The 21,111-nt window shown below is 55.8% G+C and overlaps 3 protein-coding genes across 3 annotated transcripts in view; 2 read left to right on the top strand and 1 right to left on the bottom strand.

The window, feature by feature from the left end:
- The window catches only part of LOC144950518 (uncharacterized), a 63,753-nt gene extending 51,864 nt beyond the window's left edge, over window positions 1–11,889 (top strand). The window contains exons 10-16 of the mRNA XM_078880656.1: window positions 2,969–3,057; window positions 3,613–3,792; window positions 6,702–6,803; window positions 6,921–7,059; window positions 8,070–8,933; window positions 9,402–10,218; window positions 11,778–11,889. Of these exons, the coding sequence (XP_078736782.1) occupies window positions 2,969–3,057; window positions 3,613–3,792; window positions 6,702–6,803; window positions 6,921–7,059; window positions 8,070–8,933; window positions 9,402–10,218; window positions 11,778–11,889 (2,303 nt within the window). The remainder of the gene's footprint in view (window positions 1–2,968; window positions 3,058–3,612; window positions 3,793–6,701; window positions 6,804–6,920; window positions 7,060–8,069; window positions 8,934–9,401; window positions 10,219–11,777) is intronic.
- Window positions 1–21,111, top strand: part of TBC1D24 (TBC1 domain family member 24) — a 525,632-nt gene that overhangs the window by 163,362 nt on the left and 341,159 nt on the right. The window lies entirely within an intron of this gene.
- The window catches only part of ELAC2 (elaC ribonuclease Z 2), a 54,689-nt gene continuing 50,945 nt past the window's right edge, over window positions 17,368–21,111 (bottom strand). Inside the window, exon 24 of the mRNA XM_078880743.1 lies at window positions 17,368–20,766. Within this exon, the coding sequence (XP_078736869.1) occupies window positions 20,233–20,766 (534 nt within the window). The 3' untranslated portion in view covers window positions 17,368–20,232. The remainder of the gene's footprint in view (window positions 20,767–21,111) is intronic.

Raw genomic sequence — 21,111 nt, 5'->3', positions numbered from 1 at the left:
AGCCCGTGCCGCGCCCGTTTAGCCCCCTCACACACACACACACCCACACACACCCACACACACCCACACACACACCCACACATACACCCACACACACACACCCACTCACACACACCCCCACACACATACACCCACACACCCACACACACCCACCCACACACACACCCACACACACACACCCACCCACACACCCACACGCACCCACCCACACACCCACACAGAAGGGGCCAATTCCTAGGCTGTCCGGGTCACACCGGGACAGATGGAAACCTCTGGTGGGCGGTGGTGGTGAGTGGGTGGTGGTGAGTGGGTGGTGGTGGTGGTGAGTGTGTGAGTGAGTGGTGGTGGTGAGTGGGTGGTGAGTGGGTGGTGGTGGGTGGTGAGTGGGTGGTGGTGGTGAGTGGGTGGTGGTGGTGGTGGTGAGTGGGTGGTGAGTGGGTGGTGGTGGGTGGTGAGTGGGTGGTAATGGCTAGTGGGTGGTGGTGATGAGTGGGTGGTGGTGGTGAGTGTGTGGTGGTGGTGAGTGTGTGGTGGTGGTGAGTGTGTGGGCGTGTGAGTTCTGTGTATGTTGTCTGTGGGTTTTGGGTGAACGGGAGTCTGTGTAATAGTATCCTGATAATAGCGGTGTGTGTTGTGTGTTTGGCTTTCTGGGTGTGTCTATATCTGTGTGTGTGTAGTGTGTTGTGTGTGTAGTATGTGTAGTGTGTGTTATGTGTGTGTAGTGAGTGTGTTGTGTGTGTGTAGTGTGTTAACGTGGGGAACGGTAGTGAAGTAGTGGTTAGCGCTACGCTGCGCTACGAACCCGGCGTCCCGAGTTCGATTCCCGCTCGGTGACGATTATCTGAACCGGTCCTGGGCCTCCCCTAGGTCGACTCAGCCTCAAATGAATCCCCGTGCAGTTGTAAATATCAGCACTGGGGAGACAAAGGTGGTTGGGTGGAGGGACGACCGCCCACCCCCTCGTGTGCCGTACCGGCCTTCGCAGGTGCTCGCTAACAGCACTTTGCCCCAACAGCGTTTGGGAGTCTACACGGGGGACCTTTGTCTTTGTGTGTGAACGATACACAACTGTGTGTCCCAGTGTGCGCTTGTTACATCACGGCTGTCTGCTGTGTGTGTCTGTGTGTGTGTCTGTGTGTGTCTGGTGTGTGTGTATGCTGTGTGTGTCTGCTGTGTGTGTGTCTGTGTGTGTCTGGTGTGTGTGTCTGCTGTGTGTGTCTGCTGTGTGTGTGTCTGCTGTGTGTGTCTGCTGTGTGTGTCTGCTGTGTGTGTCTGCTGTGTGTGTGTCTGCTGTGTGTGTCTGTGTGTGTGTGTCTGTGTGTGTGTCTGCTGTGTGTGTCTGCTGTGTGTGTCTGCTGTGTGTGTGTCTGTGTGTGTGTCTGGTGTGTGTGTCTGCGTGTGTCTGTGTGTGTCTGCTGTGTGTGTCTGTGTGTGTGTGTCTGCTGTGTATGTCTGCTGTGTGTGTCTGCTGTGTGTGTCTGCTGTGTGTGTCTGCTGTGTGTGTCTGCTGTGTGTGTGTCTGTGTGTGTGTCTGGTGTGTGTGTCTGCTGTGTGTGTCTGTGTGTGTCTGTGTGTGTCTGCTGTGTGTGTCTGCTGTGTGTGTCTGTGTGTGTCTGTGTGTGTCTGCTGTGTGTTCACAGTGAGAGATGCGTCGTCGTCCGCCAAACACCTGAACGAAGCTGACCAGGTACCACTCAAGATGAATCTGTGTGTGTATATGTGTGTGTGTGTATATGTGTGTGTGTATATGTGTGTGTGTATATGTGTGTGTGTATATGTGTGTGTGTATATGTGTGTGTATATGTGTGTGTGTAGGGGAGCGGTAGCGTTGTAGCGGTTAGCGCTACGCTGCGCTACAAACTCGGCGACCCGAGTTCGATTCCCGCTCACATACAAAACCAGCGACGATTATCTAAACCGGTTCTGGGCCTCCCCTAGGTTGACTCAGTCTCAAATATGTACATGGGAGACAAAGGCGGCCGGGTGTGGTGTTGGCTACCCACCCGCTCGTGTGCCATACTGGCCTTCATAGCTTCTCGCTAACAGCACTTGCCCCAACAGTCTGTTAAAGATTATATGGGGGTCTTTGTACATGTACATGGTGCTCACGCATGCCTAAACAGCTTTTGTTTGGCCGGATCGAGGGGGCTAAACGGGCGCGGCACGGGCTAGAGAAGAGATGGAGTGACGTGGTACAGGAGGACGTGGAGCTGAGTGCACTTGCCGATGACTGGTACCAGCGGTGTCAAGATCGGCCTCTGTGGAGGAGGCTCGTGAAGGACGCTACTGGACAGTTGGAGGCAGTCGCCCTCCAACAACAACGGAGGGTGGAGGAGCGACGCTCACAACAACGAGCGGAGCGCCGGGTGGCTAAAGCACAGCAAGTTGGCACAGTAGGGGGCACAGGTGGTGCATCAGCTAGTCATCTCGGTCATCTCAGTCAGTCGACCCGTGGCACCTGCTGGGTCTGCCCCGTGACCTCCTGCCAGCGGGCGTTTGACACTTCACGTGGCCTCAAGGTGCACTTGGCCTGGCACAAGCGTCGTGGTGACGTCCCCGCCACTTAGTGGTGAATGGCGGTGGTTGTTGTTTTCGAGTACACGCTGCAGTGTGTAATACATCAGCCCTGGGGAGACAAAGGCGGCCGGGCGTGTCGCTGGCCACACCACCCACACCCCTCGTGTGCCGCGTCTCCCCTTCGGAGGCGCTGCCACTCGCTAACTGCACATGCCCCAACAGCCTGTTACAGGCTACACGGGGGTGGGATCTTTGTCTTTGCTCAGGGGAGACTGTGTCCGCTCGATCGGAATCCTTCCGGCCGCCCCGGTTAACACTGCGGTGCAACAGACGACCAGGACGCGCACTCCGCCACGCCCGCGTCACCGCGAAACGTTGAAAGAATTCCCCGCGGCGTCGTTCATAACGAGGTCGGCCGCGATGCCGTGCCCCCGGCTTGCCGTGCCCCCAGCTTGCCGTGCCTCCGGCTTGCCCCCAAGTTCTCGAAACGACCTGCGGGCCGCTCCCATGGCCTCCCGCGAGACGCAGCAGCGAGGAGCGGTGCTCGCGAGTGGCCCTTGCCAGTAGCCGCGGCTACGAAGAGCGGCACTGCGGCACACGAGGCCGTGGGTGGCCCGTCACGCACCCACAAAGACAAAGATCCCCCGGGTAGCCTCAACAGACTGTTGGGGCAAGTGCTGTTAGCGAGCAGCTATGAAGGCCGGCACGGCGCGCGAGGGGGTAGGTGGCCAGCACCACGCCCGGCCGCTTCTGTGTCTCTGCCCCAGTGGCGATGTTTACTACACATCGCACCAGGTACACATTTGAGGCTGAATCGACCTAGGGGAGGCCCAGGAACCGGTTCAGATAATCGTCACCGGTCTCGGCCATGAGCCGGAATCGAACTCGGGTCGTCGGTTTCATAGCGCAGCGTAGCGCTAACCACCTACACTACTGCTCCCCACATATACACAATCTCCACCTATACACAATATACACCTATACACATGTACACAATATACACGTACCAAAACCGCCGTATGGCCTGGACGGACTATAGGAGCAAGCGCTGTTAGTAGCGAGTAGCACTTACGAAGACCCGGCACGGCACACGAGGGGGTGGGTGGCCATCACCATGCACACATCATACCGTCGCCCTCCATATCTCTCTCTCGCTCGCTCGCGCGCTTGCAGGCTGTCTACAAGTGGCTCATGGGCTTCGACTTGCAGCAGTACACGCCCTGCTTCACATCTGCCGGATATGACCTCTTCACGATGAGCCACATGACCCCCCAGGTAACCGCTCTCCGCGTCCAGGTCAGCTGTCGGCCTGCTCCTCGCTCGGAGAGGGGGGCAGGGGCGGGGGGAGGGGGGCAGTAATCCGATTACAGGGACTCCTCTACTTACGAACATTCGACTTACGAACTTTCAGAGATACGAACAAACCCGTGCCCGTATGTCCAGTTGCAGCTGGTCGGAGCGAGAGTCGTAAGTTCAACCGACGTGCAATAGATGGTGGTGGTGGCATCCACATCTACAGAACGGGAAGAACCAGTGGCATCTACATCTGCAGAACGTGAAGAACCAGTGGCATCTACATCAGCAGAACGTGAAGAACCAGTGGCATCTACATCTGCAGAACGTGAAGAACCAGTGGCATCTACATCTGCAGAACGTGAAGAACTAGTGGCATCTACATCAGCAGAACGTGAAGAACCAGTGGCATCTACATCTGCAGAACGTGAAGAACCAGTGGCATCTACATCAGCAGAACGTGAAGAACCAGTGGCATCTACATCTGCAGAACGTGAAGAACCAGTGGCATCTACATCTGCAGAACGTGAAGAACCAGTGGCATCTACATCTGCAGAACGTGAAGAACCAGTGGCATCTACATCTGCAGAACGTGAAGAACCAGTGGCATCTACATCAGCAGAACGTGAAGAACCAGTGGCATCTACATCTGCAGAACGTGAAGAACCAGTGGCATCTACATCTACAGAACGTGAAGAACCAGTGGCATCTACATCTGCAGAACGTGAAGAACCAGTGGCATCTACATCTGCAGAACGTGAAGAACCAGTGGCATCTACATCTGCAGAACGTGAAGAACCAGTGGCATCTACATCTGCAGAACGTGAAGAACCAGTGGCATCTACATCTGCAGAACGTGAAGAACCAGTGGCATCTACATCTACAGAACGTGAAGAACTAGTGGCATCTACATCTGCAGAACGTGAAGAACCAGTGGCATCTACATCTACAGAACGTGAAGAACCAGTGGCATCGACATCTGCAGAACGTGAAGAACCAGTGGCATCTACATCTGCAGAACGTGAAGAACCAGTGGCATCTACATCTGCAGAACGTGAAGAACCAGTGGTATCTACATCTACAGAACGTGAAGAACCATTGGCATCTACATCTGCAGAACGTGAAGAACCAGTGGCATCTACATCTGCAGAACGCGAAGAACCAGTGGCATCTACATCTGCAGAACATGAATAACCAGTGGCATCTACATCTGCAGAACGTGAAGAACCAGTGGCATCTACATCAGCAGAACGTGAAGAACTAGTGGCATCTACATCTGCAGAACGTGAAGAACCAGTGGCATCTACATCTGCAGAACGTGAAGAACCAGTGGCATCTACATCTGCAGAACGTGAAGAACCAGTGGCATCTACATCTGCAGAACGTGAAGAACCAGTGGCATCTACATCTGCAGAACGTGAAGAACCAGTGGCATCTACATCTGCAGAACGTGAAGAACCAGTGGCATCTACATCTGCAGAACGTGAAGAACCAGTGGCATCTACATCTGCAGAACGTGAAGAACCAGTGGCATCTACATCTGCAGAACGTGAAGAACCAGTGGTATCTACATCTACAGAACGTGAAGAACCATTGGCATCTACATCTGCAGAACGTGAAGAACCAGTGGCATCTACATCTGCAGAACGTGAAGAACCAGTGGCATCTACATCTGCAGAACGTGAAGAACCAGTGGCATCTACACCTCCAGGAGATTATACAACTTGTAAAGCCACTCCCCGTGTTTAGTGAACACGCCGTACAACGCGTTTGGAATCGACGGGAGTAAAGTTCGTAAGCAGGGGAGCCCCTGCACCTTTCGTGAGCGAGAAATGAAGAAGAGCAACCACAGACGACGAGTTGATCTCCGCCTTCAACTGCAGCCTGCGCGCGGGCTCAAGGTAGAGGTGCAGCCCTGCAAGCGCTGCTTGCTCACGCCACTGCTGGCCAGAGGGGAGGAGAGGGGCGGGGGGCAGTGGTGGTGGGGGAGGGGGCAGCGATGGAAGGAAGCAGTGGTGGGGGGGGGGGGTAGCGATGGGGGGTTGGGGCAGTGGTGGGGGGGGGGGGGGTAGCGATGGGGGGTTGGGGCAGTGGTGGGGGGGGGGTAGCGATCGGGGGTTGGGGCAGTGGTGAGGGGGGGGATTACCACCCTCCCCCACACTACCTTGAGACCCCACATGTTTTTATTTATTGATGTCAGAGATAATAGCATGGAGATAAAACAATTTTATGAACGCGGGGGCCCTGTTCAAAACGCTTCAAACTCTCCCGGCGAGTCTCTCGTGACGGCCTCTGGGTTCCGGACGCAGAGCGGTCACTGGGGCGAGTTGAACAAAAACCTGCGTCCAGATCATGCCGACCTAGCAGAGGTCGCAAACGGGTTTTGATTCCTTACCTGTACCCGGCCGCACCAGGGTCGCAAATGGGTACCCGTACCCGTACCCAGTCGGGTACGGGTAGCCGTTCCCTACCCGTACCCGTACCCCACCCGAAATGAGTGACAAACGGTGACTCACCAGTGACTCACGGCCTACCCGTTACCCGTACCCGGCCGCACCAGGGTCACAAACGGGTACCCGTTAAGGGTATCGGGTAGGGTACGGGTATCGGGTACCCGATTGTGACCTCTGCGACCTACCGACCGTCGTGCCAGCATCCCGGAGAGAGAGACAGAGACTTTTGACTTTTAAACAACCTTTATTGCCGCCAGCAGCAACAGCACTGGAGGCGATTCCGATATGAAACACACAAAGTCACCAGCAAAGAGAGACGGAGAGATAAACGGAGAGAGACGAGAGAGACACAGACACGGAGAGACAGAGAGAGGGGGGTTCAAGGGTCACACGAGCGTCTCCCCCCCCCCCCCCCCCCGTGTGCGCGTGGTCCGGCAGGACGTCGCGGCCGTGGGAATCACCAAGCCAGGCCACAGGAAAATCGTCGGCTTGGAAATCTCGCGGCTTGCCGTGGCGGACGAGCTGCCGACCACCAAACCGGTCAGCCGAGGGCACTGCCCGCCTCCTCCCACCCACCCCATGCAAGAACGACAGCGCCAAATGCCAAACGTGCACCGAGTGACGCGTGTTAATCGTGCGTGCGTACGTCTCTCGCAGGCCACGCTGCGCGAATGGCTGTCTCAAATAGGCCTTGGCCACTACCACGCCACCTTGGCTGACAATGGCTACGACAAGGTGGATTTTATCTCCGAGATAACGCTGGAAGACCTGCAGGAGATAGGCATCACTAAACTAGGTAACTGGCTCGCACGCGAACACATGCACGCGGACTATATACATAGATGTCATTCTACACAACAACAACCACAGCAACAGGCGGTGACGTCACCACGGCGCCTGTGCCAGGCCAGGTGCACTCCGAGGCCACGTGAAGTGTCGAAGGCTCTCTGCTGACAGGAGGTCACGGGGCAGACCCAGCAGGTGCCATGGGTTGGCTGACTGAGATGACTACTGGCCGATGCACCACCTGTGCCCCCTGCTGTGCCATTTCGTCCTGAGCATCGCTCCTCTGCCCTCCGCTGTTGTTGGAGGGCGACCGCCTCCCACTGCGTTTTTCACGAGTCTCCTAATTCTCCACACATACACACAAAGTACGCACACCATTGGAACCTCATTTGCCAGTAGCAAAATATGATAGTTGTTTTTTTACCCTTTTATCTGGCAACAAAACTGACACCTTTTTTACAAGGAGTCATGTTTGTATTGACCACAATACCTGCGGTCGGAATGCAAACAAAAAACATAACTCTGATAATGTGCACTGTCATTGAAATTGATTGGTCCACACCCGAGACAGCTTTTCTTAGAGCCTAGTCTCACATGGTGTTGGACCAGATGACGCCAAAAGGCGCACAACTCAAAGACAATGCACCATCAGAGTATGAGAGCTCGGGGTAAGCATTAACACCATTGCAACCTCATTTGCCAGTAGCAAACTGCAGGTATTGTGGTCAATGCAAACATGACTCCTTGTAAAAAAAGGTGTCAGTTTTGTTGCCAGATAGAAGGGTAAAAAACGACCGCTGTAGCGCTCCTCATTCTCCGTCGTTTCCTCCAGTAGTACCCTCGCACGCCCGTGCTCACAACCGCTCACACTTACAACCACCGATGCCGCCCTGTGCCGGTGGAGGCGTCCGTGGGCCCAGTGCGACAACGTCTTGGGGCAGCGTTCACAACGCGTGACCCCCTCCTGACCCCCCTCCCGACCCCCCTCCCGACCCCCCCCTCACCCCCAACTTCCTGCAGGTCACCAAAAGCGGCTCCTCTTGGCCGCCAAGAGGCTCAAGGCGCTGCAGAGGCGCGAGGCGGCGCAGGTCCAGAGCGCCGCCCGCCTGCCCGGCGGCACCGCCGCCCTCTTCAGCAGCGGCCCCGGCAGCGACAGCGGCCTCAGCAACGCGTCCGACTTCGCCGACGAGGGCAGCCCGGCGCCGTTTCACCAGCTGGGGCGGCGCGGCTCGCGCCAGCAGCAGCAGCAGCTGCAGCAGCAACAGCAGCAGCAGCAGCAGACGGCGGCGTTCGTGTTCCCGCCGACGCGGCCCGCCGCTCCCCCTCCCGCTACTCTGACCGCTCACCCCGCCGCTCACCCCGCCACTCATCCCGCCGCTCCGCGCCCCGCTACTCCGACCGTTCACCCTGTTGCTCACCTCGCCGCTCACCTCGCCGCTCACCCCGCCGCTTACCCCGCCGCTCACCCTCCCACTCATCCCGCCGCTCACCCCGCCGCTCACCCCGCCGCTCCCCGCCCAGCTACTCCGACCGCTCCCCCCGCCGCTCCCCCGTTCCCGCTCAAGGTCTCCGAGGACTTTCAGCGGGCGCTGTCGGCAGTCGGAAGGCAACGTGCCGCCGCCGCCGCCGTTCCCTTGCCGCCGAAATTTCCGCCGGAGTTTCTCCTGCGGCCCGGCTCGCCGCCGGAGCCGAGCGGCGCCGGCGGCTTTGGGGGATTCGCGAGAAGTGCGTCGCTGCGGTCGCGCGCCAGCGCGGCGCCCCCGCCGCCCGCGGACGGAGGCCTCGCGCGGAGCAACTCGTTCGCCATGCGGCAGAAGAGGAAGGGACCCCCGCCGCCGCCCCCCAAGCGCTCCGCTTCAGTCAGCGGCGGCGGCTACAGCAGCGGCAGCAGCCGCATCGGAGGCAGCAGCAGCAGCTGTATCGGTGGCAGCAGCAGCAGCAGCAGCGGCATCGGAGGCAGCAGCAGCAGCAGCGTCGCCAGCAGCAACAGCGGTCTGTCGGTCGGAGGGGGGGGAGAAGCGTCGAGCAGGAGCGACGGCGGCGGGGACGGGGACGCGCCGGCAAACGTGCGACGCCTCGCCGCTCTGCTGGAGAGGTCGACGTTCGCCGCGTCGCTCGGCGGAGCGGCGCTCGTCGCGCCAGATCGGCAGCCGCAGCAGCCGCCGCAGCAGCAGCAGCCGCAGCAGCAGCAGCAGCAGCAGCCGCAGCAGCAGCAGCAGCAGCAGCAGCAGCTCTGGCGGCAGCAATCACAGAAGAGGCCGAGCGAATTGGCGGTAAACAACCCAAGCGTCACCGCCGTCAATCCGATCGGCAGAACTGTCAGTCCGAATGTGAGCGTCGTTTATCCGAAAGGCCGGACGGTCGTCAGCCCGGGCGAGGGCAGCGCCGTGAGTCCGGACGACGGCACCGCCCGCACCGCGGCCGGCAGAACCCTCGAGCGTTGGCCCTCCGTGTCGCAGGAGGCCGGGGCGGACCGCGGCGGCCCGCCGGGCCCGGCGAGGGCGGGCGGACCCGGCGTCGACGAGCACGCGACGGGCTGGCGCTCTCCCGCCGCCGCCAAACCGCACGGCGCGACCGGGGGGGTGCCCACGCAGGTGATCCGGTGGAGCGGAGGGCGGGACGGAAGCGGCTCCCTCTCGGCCGCTGAGCGTTTGCCGTCGCCGCCTCCCGGCCGGTCGACGCGAGAGGCTCCGCCGGCCGGGCCGGGGTTCCTGCGCCCGCCGGTCGACCGCAGGGCGGCGGTCGTCGCGTTCGGCGCCGGCGGCGGCGGCGGCTGTAGCGTCGCCCCTCCCTCGCCGCGCCTCGGCGGGACGGAGTCGGGCACGCCGACGAGCCGGGGGGAGGACCGCTGGAGCGGCCGCTCGAGCGAGCGCTCGGCGCTCCGGCGCCCGGCGGCCGGTCAAGAAGCGGTGGGGCGGGCGTTCCCGTCCGGCGGTGCCGGGGACGTCGCCGCCGGGGCCGACGAGCGGCCGGGGACGCCGGCGCGGCCGTCGTTCGAGCGCCAGGTCTCGAATCTGTGCCGCGGGTTGCCTCCTCCGCCGCCGGCCTCGGCAAAACCTCAGCGCGGCAACGGCGGCGTGCCGGCGGCCGCGAGGACCTACATGGGCTTCCCGTTGGCTCCCGACTGCGCGGGGCCAGAGGGCGAGTTCCCGAGCGGAAAGGTCGTGAGGTGAGTTGCGTGTGGGGGTTTGCGTCACACCCACGGTAGAGGCTTTTTGGGGTGAGATCGCGTAAATATATAAATGCGTCTTTAAACCCGCCACCACCCCGGCGAAGCCAATTAGTGAGGTTTGTCACGTGAACGGAACGTGCCGATTCGTTACCAGTACAGCAACACCGCTAGTGTGTTGGAGTGCAAAGCCACAACGTTTACAATCTGAGCGCACGACATTTCGCCAGTAATTACAACCAGCTTCATCAGGCGGACAGCAGCCAGATTTGTGGAGAAGTCCTCCTGTCTCGTTCCTTAAACAGAGGGGTAGACGTGGAGGGGTAGAGGTGATGGCATCACTTGTGAGAACTTCTTACGCAAAGTTGGGGGGGAGGGGGCGGGATGAATGAATGAATATAATTGACAATGCGTTACACGTATGGCTGTTGAACGTGTACAGTGCACGGTACAGTAGCGTGTAGGATGCATGCGTGTCGAACTTCTGTCCGCACCGTACGTAGCCAACCGTGGCAATCCGAGGTACCGGGTTAGGGGGGAGGGCACTCACTCACCGACTCATCCACGGTCCGCGTGGAGCACGTGGCCACAACAAGCCCACGCCACGTGCCGGACGGTCTGGAGCAGCTTTCTCCGCTTCACCCCAAGACGGGCGGCCCCCCCACGGCCTTTCGTTGGTCTTGAACGGCGCCTTCGCCAGGCGGTCTTGGGCCTGCCCCCCCCCCCCCCCCCGTGGTCTCTTCCCCTGTTGGTGTCCACGGGAGGGCGGCTTTCGCTATGGACTCGCGTTCCATTCTCAGCACGTGTCCCAGCCACCTGAGCCTTCTCTCCGTTACGTCCCCCCGCGTTACGCATCTTGAATCGGTCCTGAGGTACAGGTCCCGGTTTGCAATCTCATTCGGCGGGGTGGCGGTTTTTTGGAGACGACAAACTAAACTGCAAAAAGCAGTTCGACAGCAAGTGAGTTTTCACTCCGGACGATTTTTAAAGGGTGGCGCGTCTTCGTTGGGCCGAGCGGCCCAGCGGGTGCGGCGATCCTTCGATTCGGGGTCCTGGGCCTCACCCTGAGGCCGACCGGGCCCTCGAACGAGCACATATGAGCCCGCGCGACGTGCTTGACCCTCGCCACATCCCACCCCCTCCCGTGTGCCCGTGGATTTCAGATCAACCAGAGCAACACATTTGTTCGGTTATAAACATTTCCAAAAAATAACGATGTATAACTGTTGTTAGATTATAAATTGTTGGGCTTAAGGGAAAATCCATGAGTCGTTATTTCACGTCAAAATCTCAGGAGCGCGGTTAATCCGCAAAATCGGATAAACCGCGCGTGTATTGTGTATTGACGGAATTGGGCACGGCACGGCAGACGTTCACGATCCTCTGCAACTGTGAGAGTGTGTCCTACGCTACGCCCCTTCGCTAAGAGGCGCACGCAACAGCGGTGTGGATCAAGGAGTATGCGCGCGGCTGGGCAGACGCTGGCTTGGCTCACCGCTGCAGCGCTACGCTGGTGATGACGCTGTGTGTGCGTGTGTGTGCGCGCTTCCCCCTTGCAGATACGACGTGGAGGAGCAGCAGCAGCAGCAGAAGACGCCGGCAGACATTCTGGATGACATTGGCTGCATGTTCGATGACCTCGCGAGCCAGCTCAACTCGATGCTCGAGTGAAGTCGCCCCGGCGACGCTTGGGCGACGAACGCCGGAGCCCTCGACGCCGACAGAGACGAGTCGACGGCCCCCTGGCCCCCCCGGCCCCCCCCCCCAGAATCCGCCTCAAACGCCAAATGCTGCTGCTGCTGGTGGTGGTGGTGCTCGCCAAACGGCACTTACCCCCGACACGACACGGGATTGAGGAGGGGGGGCGATCTTTTGTCGTTGAAGAGACTCTGAGATCGGTCCTCGTACGGACACCTCATCGTGGTGTTCCGTCTCGTCTCGGGCGAAGGCGGGGGGGGGCCTGGCCCCCTGGGTTCAGTCCCCAGGCCTGGGTGTGTTGCTCTCGCCAATCCCGTATGCCGTTTCCCACCAAACGATATATTGCGTGTACGCCTACGCCGATGAAAGAAACTTTGCGCGCGTTATTTTTTGTGTTTAAAGGTTAACACGCGCGCTAGAAGCAGCCGCGCGCTAGAAGCAGCAGCGAGCTAGAAGCAGCAGCGCGCTAGAAGCAGCAGCGCGCTAGAAGCAGCCGCGCGCTAGAAGCAGCCGCGCGCTAGCAGCAGCCGCGCGCTAGAAGCAGCCGCGCGCTAGAAGCAGCCGCGCGCTAGAAGCAGCCGCGCGCTAGAAGCAGCCGCGCGCTAGAAGCAGCCGCGCGCTAGAAGCAGCCGCGCGCTAGAAGCAGCCGCGCGCTAGAAGCAGCCGCGCGCTAGAAGCAGCCGCGCGCTAGAAGCAGCCGCGCGCTAGAAGCAGCCGCGCGCTAGAAGCAGCCGCGAGCTAGAAGCAGCCGCGCGCTAGAAGCAGCCGCGCGCTAGAAGCAGCCGCGCGCTAGAAGCAGCCGCGCGCTAGAAGCAGCCGCGCGCTAGAAGCAGCAGCGCGCTAGAAGCAGCAGCGCGCTAGAAGCAGCCGCGCGCTAGAAGCAGCCGCGCGCTAGAAGCAGCCGCGCGCTAGAAGCAGCCGCGCGCTAGAAGCAGCAGCGCGCTAGAAGCAGCAGCGCGCTAGAAGCAGCAGCGCGCTAGAAGCAGCAGCGCGCTAGAAGCAGCAGCGCGCTAGAAGCAGCAGCGCGCTAGAAGCAGCCGTGCGGGTACGAACGCGAGGGGGATCTTCGGCAGGCCCCGTTCGGCCCTCGCAAGGCGTGCCGGACACTGGGTAAAGGCGCGGCCTGCGACTGCTCTCGCTCACGCACCCGCTCACGGCGGAAGGGGCCTTCCCCCAGCCGGAGCGACGTTTCTCAAACTTTATTTCGAGGCCCCCCGCGGACCGCTCGGCCGATGCGAATGCGGACCAGCCCACGGGCCACGCACCCCTGGTGACAGAACGCATTCACGTCTCCCTCTGAATACCACAAATAAAAACGAGGATTCATATGACCCGAACATGAACAAAAAATTCAGCTATAAGGTTTTTTTTAGGGTGGGGCGGGAATTTAAATGTTAGGGTAAGTTTAATCAGGGTAGTTTGCCCAACTTAAATTTTTTTTTAGAAAATAACATGAGTAAAATATTAAGTAATGACACGAAACAAAAGATACAGGGACTCCTCTGCGTATGAACGACTTAGGTTCCAGGGGTCTGTTTGTAAGTCCATTTGTTTGCAAGTCCAACTTTACTGCTGTCGATTCCAAACATGTTGTACGGCGTGTACCCTTCATATATATACACACACGGGACAAGCTGGGTGGGGTGGGTGTTTGGGGGTTTGGTGGTGAACCAACGCAGACCGGGCTGGCGGTTCGTGGTTGATGTCAAGTTGAACTTCGGTTTGTTGGACAATGACCGGGAAAAAAACCCCGAAAACCCCAGTGGGGTCAAGTGTGGGAACACTTGACCCCATCAGCTCAGCCCGGCCACCAGACATACAGAACGTGAAGAAGCAGTGGCATCTACATCTGCAGAACGTGAAGAACCAGTGGCATCTACACCTGCAGAACGTGGAGAACCAGTGGCATCTACATCTGCAGAACGTGAAGAACCAGTGGCATCTACATCTGCAGAACGTGAAGAACCAGTGGCATCTACATCTGCAGAACGTGAAGAACCAGTGGCATCTACATCTGCAGAACGTGAAGAACCAGTGGCATCTACATCTGCAGAACGTGAAGAACCAGTGGCATCTACATCTGCAGAACGTGAAGAACCAGTGGCATCTGCAGAAAGTGAAGAACCAGTGGCATCTACATCTGTAGATCGTGAAGAACCAGTGGCATCTACATCTGCAGAATGTGAATAACCAGTGACATCTACATCTGCAGAACATGAAGAACCAGTGGCATCTACATCTGCAGAACATGAAGAACCAGTGGAATCTACATCTGCAGAACGTGAAGAACCAGTGGCATCTACATCTGCAGAATGTGAAGAACCAGTGACATCTACATCTGCAGAACGTGAAGAACCAGTGGCATCTACATCTGCAGAACTTGAAGAACCAGTGGCATCTACATCTGCAGAACATGAAGAACCAGTGGCATCTACATCTGCAGAACGTGAAGAACCAGTGGCATCTACATCTGCAGAACGTGAAGAACCAGTGGCATCTACATCTGTAGAAAGTGAAGAACCAGTGGCATCTACATCTGTAGATCGTGAAGAACCAGTGGCATCTACATCTGCAGAACGTGAAGAACCAGTGGCATCTACATCTGCAGAACGTGAAGAACCAGTGGCATCTACATCTGCAGAACGTGAAGAACCAGTGGCATCTACATCTGCAGAACGTGAAGAACCAGTGGCATCTACATCTAACTAATCGGCAGGTTTTGTTTACGAGACAAACCCCTACCCTACGTGTCGGGTGGCGGCGGCTTTAACGACACATTTATATTTACGCGATCTAACACCCACTCCCCACCCAAAAAAACCCTTCTGTTTATAAATAGTTGGTCGCCAAAGCCTTGTCCTCCGACTCCTACGTGTTAAACTGACGACGCGTTGTATTATTGTTCTTCTTACAAGAGTTTAGACATGATGGGGGTTTTATATTTTTAGAACAGAAAAACACAAAACTTCATGTTTGTTGTTGTTGTTGGCCCAAGCTGGCACGGATTTAGTCGTGAGTGCGTTTTACGTTGACTCAAAGCGTGCCGACGACGATAATGACGATGCTGATGCTAAGCTGATTTTATACAAACTAGCGGCGAATATAGCCAAATTATTGCCAAGCAAAGTTGAATGTTGATCAACTCTGGGGCGTGTAATATAGGAACGTTTTATTAAATAAATTGAGTACGTTGAAACTTTCTTGTTTAAGCCATGAATGTTGCCAACGTGGTTTTTAAATCCTTTATATTAAGTTCGCTTGCTTGCTTACGACCGTGCAAATCTTTCGGTTGTTTTTTAACCCACTTCCGGTGATCCAATCGAGCTGACATTTTCCACACAGACTCGTTGTGCGTGACAATTAATGTTCGTGAAAATTTGTTTCCAAAATTTTACACTTTTTAGGACAAAAATATTATATTTAATTACCAATTGCTTAATGGTGCAATGCAATCATCTGAGCCATCTCAAGTCAGAGGACGAGAGGACTCTAGCCGCCACGCATATAAAGGATTTATAGTGAAAAACTTTGTTTTTACGGGTTATACTTGTTTTTATCTGCGTTGTGGGCCTGTGTACGTGTGTACTGTGCGGTGTGAGTGTAAAAGTTGAGTGTGTTTTGGAGGGACGACAGGACAATGATGCGAGTGATGCGAGTGGAGGGAGAGAGATGATGAGGAAGAAGGCAGAAGAACAGGAGGAGGTGGTGGGGAGGGTTGGTGCGGTGCGATGGATGAGCGGGAAGAGAGATGGAGGAGAGGGCAGCGTGGGGAGAGTTGTCAAGGAAAGGGGGACACACACCACGTGATATGAGAATAGGATTGACACTTTCTGGCAATAAAACAGGAGTTGATAATTGTTTTTTTACCCTTCCATCTGGCAACAAAACTGACACCTTTTTTTTTATTTGCGCCTTTTGGCGTCATCTGGTCCAACCCATGTGAGACTAGGCTCTAAGGAAAGCTGTCTCGGGTGTGGACCAATCAACTTCAAGGACAGTGCACATTATCAGAGTTGTGTTTTTTGTTTGCATTATGACTGCAGGTATTGTGGTCTATGAAAACATGACTCCTTGTAAAAAAAAAGGTGTCAGTTTTGTTGTCAGATAGAAGGGTAAAAAAACAATTATCATTTTTTTTACTGGCAAATGAGGTTCCAATGGTGCAAAAATTAACCCGTAAAAACAAAGTTTTTCACTATAAATCCTTTATATGCGTGGAGGCTAGAGTCCTCTCGTCCTCTGGCTTGAGATGGCTGCCACCTATGGGTCAGATGATTGCCTGCCACCATTAAGCAATTGGTAATTAAATAAAATGTATTTTTTCCTAAAATTTTAGAAAAAAATTCAGGAAAATAAATTGTCACGCACAACGAGTCTGTGTGCAAAATGTCAGCACGATTGGATCACGGGAAGTGGGTTAAAAAACGACCGAAAGATTTGCACGGTCGTAAGCGCGCAAGCAAGTGAACTTAATATAAAGGATTTAAAAACAGGAGTTGTGTGAAGATGTTAAAACACAAAACTGAAACCTTTTTGCAAGGATTGTCTGCATTGACCACACAAACTCGTTAACATGCAAACAAAACAAACATGCTCTGCTAGTTATATGATGCATTGTGTTCGAAACGGATTGGTCCACACCAGAGGACGGCTTTCTTGAGACCAGGGGTGGGGAACCTCCGGTCCGCGGGCCGTACGAGGCCCACGAAATCATTTGGTGTGGCCCTGCCAAGGCAACCGCAGGCGGGACTCGAAATTCAACAAATCTAGGAGCAATCCTGGCAAATCAGTTGCGAGTAGCAGCAACATCATCAATACCAGCTAACATCACGCGCCTCGCCCAAAGAGAAGCAGTTCCAGCCCATAGCATTAGGGGCGAGTTAATTAAATGTTTGAGCAAAAATAACGGGCTAATTTTTAAGTTGATAATTTTGTATGGCCCGCGAATGATGTTATAGATATCCAAGTGGCCCTTGGCAGAAACAAGGTTCCCCACCCGAGTTAGAGCCTCGTCTCAACCAGCGTTAGCCCAGAGGGCACCAACAGGCGAACAACATTGGGGGGGGGGGGCAGGCCGTGTGCTTAGACGTTTCGCTCTCGGATGCCAGTCATTCGTCGGGGAGGGGGGCACGCGGTGGGAGGGGGGCACGCGGTGGTCGTTCGCCCCGGGCCCAACCTCCCCCAACTTATGGACGGCCCCGACTCTGAATGAAAGGAGGGGGGGCACGTGGTGGGGTTCACCCCAGCCCCCCCCCCCAACTTATGGACGGCCCCGACTCTGAATGAGAGGAGGGGGGGGGGCTTGCAGGAGGCACCGCGTCACGGCGGTCTCGAGACTCCCAGCTCGGAGCAACGGCAGCCGTGGGAGGGAACGCGTCTGTTTCACGGAGAACCATTGGGAAGTGAATGGGGGGGGGGTGGACTTGGGGGGGGGGGGGGTCACCAATGGTCTCCAATGGTTGGGGTGGGGGGGCCACCAGAACCAAACATGCCGATAACCTTTGACCAACAAAATAAGAGGGAGGCAGTTTATATTTTTTTTTGGTTGTTAGTTTTTTAAAAAACCATCAATATTATCGAGAGCCGCGCAATGCAATGTTGTGAACAACGAGATGGGGTGAGGGGCCCTTTGTTTATTAAGTCACGACAGCCAGTCACTTAAAGAGGCTCCTGCGCACGCGTCACAACGCCGCTACAAACTCAAGCACACCGATTCAACTGCCGGACTAAAAACGTAAAAAATAAACCACAAACCGGAATGAGAATCTTTATTTTAGACTGGAGGAGGAATCCGATGAGCCGTGAAGCTCTTTCGCACGAGATGTCCAGTAGGGGCACACGGGAGTCGGCAAGTTAAATAAAATACAAAATATCTCCCCCGTCTTTCGTTGTGACCAACCGGCCGTCAACCTATCATAGCCACGTTGCTCTCAAGGGGCAATTTCTGAAACGTCACCACGCGAATATTTATAGGTCGCCGCTGGTATCCTGGGTCTGGGTGTCTTTTATTGGGGGGGTCATAATGGCCGTGTCAAGAGACACAGCCAACACCATTGAGATCCTGGCTGTCTGGGTGTCTTTTATTGGGGGGGTCATAATGGCCGTGTCAAGAGACACAGCCAACACCATTGAGATCCTGGCTGTCTGGGTGTCTTTTATTGGGGGGGTCATAATGGCCGTGTCAAGAGACACAGCCAACACCATTGAGATCCTGGCTGTCTGGGTGTCTTTTATTGGGGGGGTCATAATGGCCGTGTCAAGAGACACAGCCAACACCGGTGAGATCCTGGCTGTCTGGGTGTCTTTTATTGGGGGGGGGGGGTCATAATGGCCGTGTCAAGAGACACAGCCAACACCATTGAGATCCTGGCTGTCTGGGTGTCTTTCATTGGGGGGGGGGGGGTCATAATGGCCGTGTCAAGAGACACAGCCAACACCGCTGGTATCCTGGCTGTCTGGGTGTCTTGTTATTGAGGGGGGGTCATAATGGCCGTGTCAAGAGACACAGCCAACACCGCTGAGATCCTGGCTGTCTAGGTGTCTTTTATTGGGGGGGGGGTCATAATGGCCGTGTCAAGAGACACAGCCAACACCGCTGGTATCCTGGCTGTCTGGGTGTCTTGTTATTGAGGGGGGGTCATAATGGCCGTGTCAAGAGACACAGCCAACACCGCTGAGATCCTGGCTGTCTGGGTGTCTTGTTATTGAGGGGGGGTCATAATGGCCGTGTCAAGAGACACAGCCAACACCGCTGGTATCCTGGCTGTCTGGGTGTCTTGTTATTGAGGGGGGGTCATAATGGCCGTGTCAAGAGACACAGCCAACACCGCTGAGATCCTGGGTGTCTAGGTGTCTTTTATTGGGGGGGGGGGTCATAATGGCCGTGTCAAGAGACACAGCCAACACCGCTGAGATCCTGGCTGTCTGGGTGTCTTGTTATTGAGGGGGGGTCATAATGGCCGTGTCAAGAGACACAGCCAACACCACTGAGATCCTGGCTGTCTAGGTGTCTTGTTATTGAGGGGGGGTCATAATGGCCGTGTCAAGAGACACAGCCAACACCGCTGAGATCCTGGCTGTCTGGGTGTCTTGTTATTGAGGGGGGGTCATAATGGCCGTGTCAAGAGACACAGCCAACACCACTGAGATCCTGGCTGTCTGGGTGTTTTGTTATTGAGGGGGGGTCATAATGGCCGTGTCAAGAGACACAGCCAACACCGCTGAGATCCTAGCTGTCTGGGTGTCTTTTATTGAGGGGTCATAATGGCCGTGCCAAGAGACACAGCCAACACCGATGAGATCCTGGCTGTCTGGGTGACACGGAGCTGGCACCGCTGAGATCCTCGCTTCAAGCGTCCGTTGCCGTGTTGTGATCATCACAGGTGCTGCCACTACCTCACAGGATGCTGTAACACCGCCGCGTTGCTAATGCACCACGGAAACATCACCGGGGACTTTGCTCCAAACCAAGTTGTGACTTAGATTTTTTGTTTGTTATATATATTAATTAAAGACGCACGTTTCTAATTAAAAAAAATAAGACAATTGTATCTTCTTTGTTCTTTCGGTAAAGTAACGTAGAAGGGAAATAATAAAATAAAAATTAAACATAATAAAATAAAAAAATGTAATTAGAAATAAAGCACTTATTTTGTTTAATTTTTATCATTTTTGTATTTCGCTTCTACGTGACTTTACCGAAAGAATCAAGAAGATGAATCCCTGCAGTCACGAAAGCTTTAAATCGAAATTTAAACCAATTTTATCTTCTTAGGTTTTTTATTCGGTAAAGTCACGTAGAAAGTAAAATAAAATAAGAACAAAAATCACGACGTTTCGTGATTTTTGTTTTTATTTTATTTTACTTTCTACGTGACTTTACCTAAAAAACCTAAGAAGATGATTCCTTGCAGTCACGAAAGCTTCAAAACTAAAACCAATTTTAGTTCCATTTCAAACAGGTGTCACAACTTTTTGGTTGCCGGGATGTTCTGCGCACACGCTCCGGCAACAACTCAACTTTGTTTCTCAACGGAAAACGGAACGACGTTTCGTCCCCAACACGTTCCTCTTGCAAACCCAATCTGTTCAGCGGAGCGTCTTAGAATCTAACGAACTCCCACCCCTCCACCCCCCGAAAAATCCGGGGGCCCCCCTCCTGGAATCGAGTCTCGCGGACACCGAGACCCGGGCGTGCGGATACCAAACAGAGAATGTCTCTCTCTCTTCCCAACTCTGCCACGACTCCCACTGGCCGCTTTTCTCCTCTCTCCGCCGCCCATCGCGACGCTCTCTCCCTCCCTCTCGCTCGCTCTCTCAGGACAACGGCGAGGCGGCCCCCTCCCCGCCCCCCTTCGTCAGCCTCGCTCGCTTCGCTCCGTCCTGGTCGTCGCCGCTCACCGCCTCGCCGGGAGGAGTCGGGGCGCTCCTCTTCACCGACGATTGTTCCGAGGCCTCGGACGAGGTTTCCACGGAGGGAAGTGCTGCGGATTCATCCGACGCATCGGCACGCTTCGTCTGCTCCTCTTGCGACTGATTCTGCTGCTGTTGTTGCTGCTTCTGCTGCTGCTGATGATTCTGCTGCTGCTGCTGTTGCTGTTGCCGCTTCTTCTGCTCCTCTTGCGACCGATTCTGCTGCGCCTGATTCCATTGCTGCTTCTGCTGCTGCTTCTGCTGCTGCTTCTGCTGCTGCTTCTGCTGTTGATGATCCTGCTGCTGATGCTGCTGCTGATGCTGCTGACGAATGTACCTCCTGTCCTTGCGCTCCTCCATTTCTTCGATGTCCTCTGCGAACAGGGCCTTGAGCGGAGGGATCAGTTTGGGGAGAATTGAAAAGTCTGAGAACCGGACCTGTGGTGTGGGGGGTGGGGGGTGGGACACGGCAGAAGAAGGAAAAAAACAACGCACGAATCAGAGGTGGCATTCAATCGTCGTCGTCATCAAACACGATCAAATCCACTGCTGGATGGAGGTCAGCTGCCCCCCTCTCCCCAAACCGCCACCGCCCCCCATCGCCCACGATTCACGACGTAAGAATCCACCAGCATCGTGAGACTCGGCTCCAGGAGACCGGGTCTCAGGGTCTTGAAACTCGGCTCCAGGAGACCGGGTCTCAGGGTCTTGAGACTCGGCTCCAGGAGACCGGGTCTCAGGGTCTTGAAACTCGGCTCCAGGAGACCGGGTCTCAGGGTCTTG

Source organism: Lampetra fluviatilis, chromosome 58, assembly GCF_964198595.1.
Source record: "Lampetra fluviatilis chromosome 58, kcLamFluv1.1, whole genome shotgun sequence".
NCBI lineage: Eukaryota > Metazoa > Chordata > Hyperoartia > Petromyzontiformes > Petromyzontidae > Lampetra > Lampetra fluviatilis.
The sequence above is the reverse complement of the archived record's forward strand: the minus strand, read 5'-3'. Positions and strand labels throughout refer to the sequence as shown.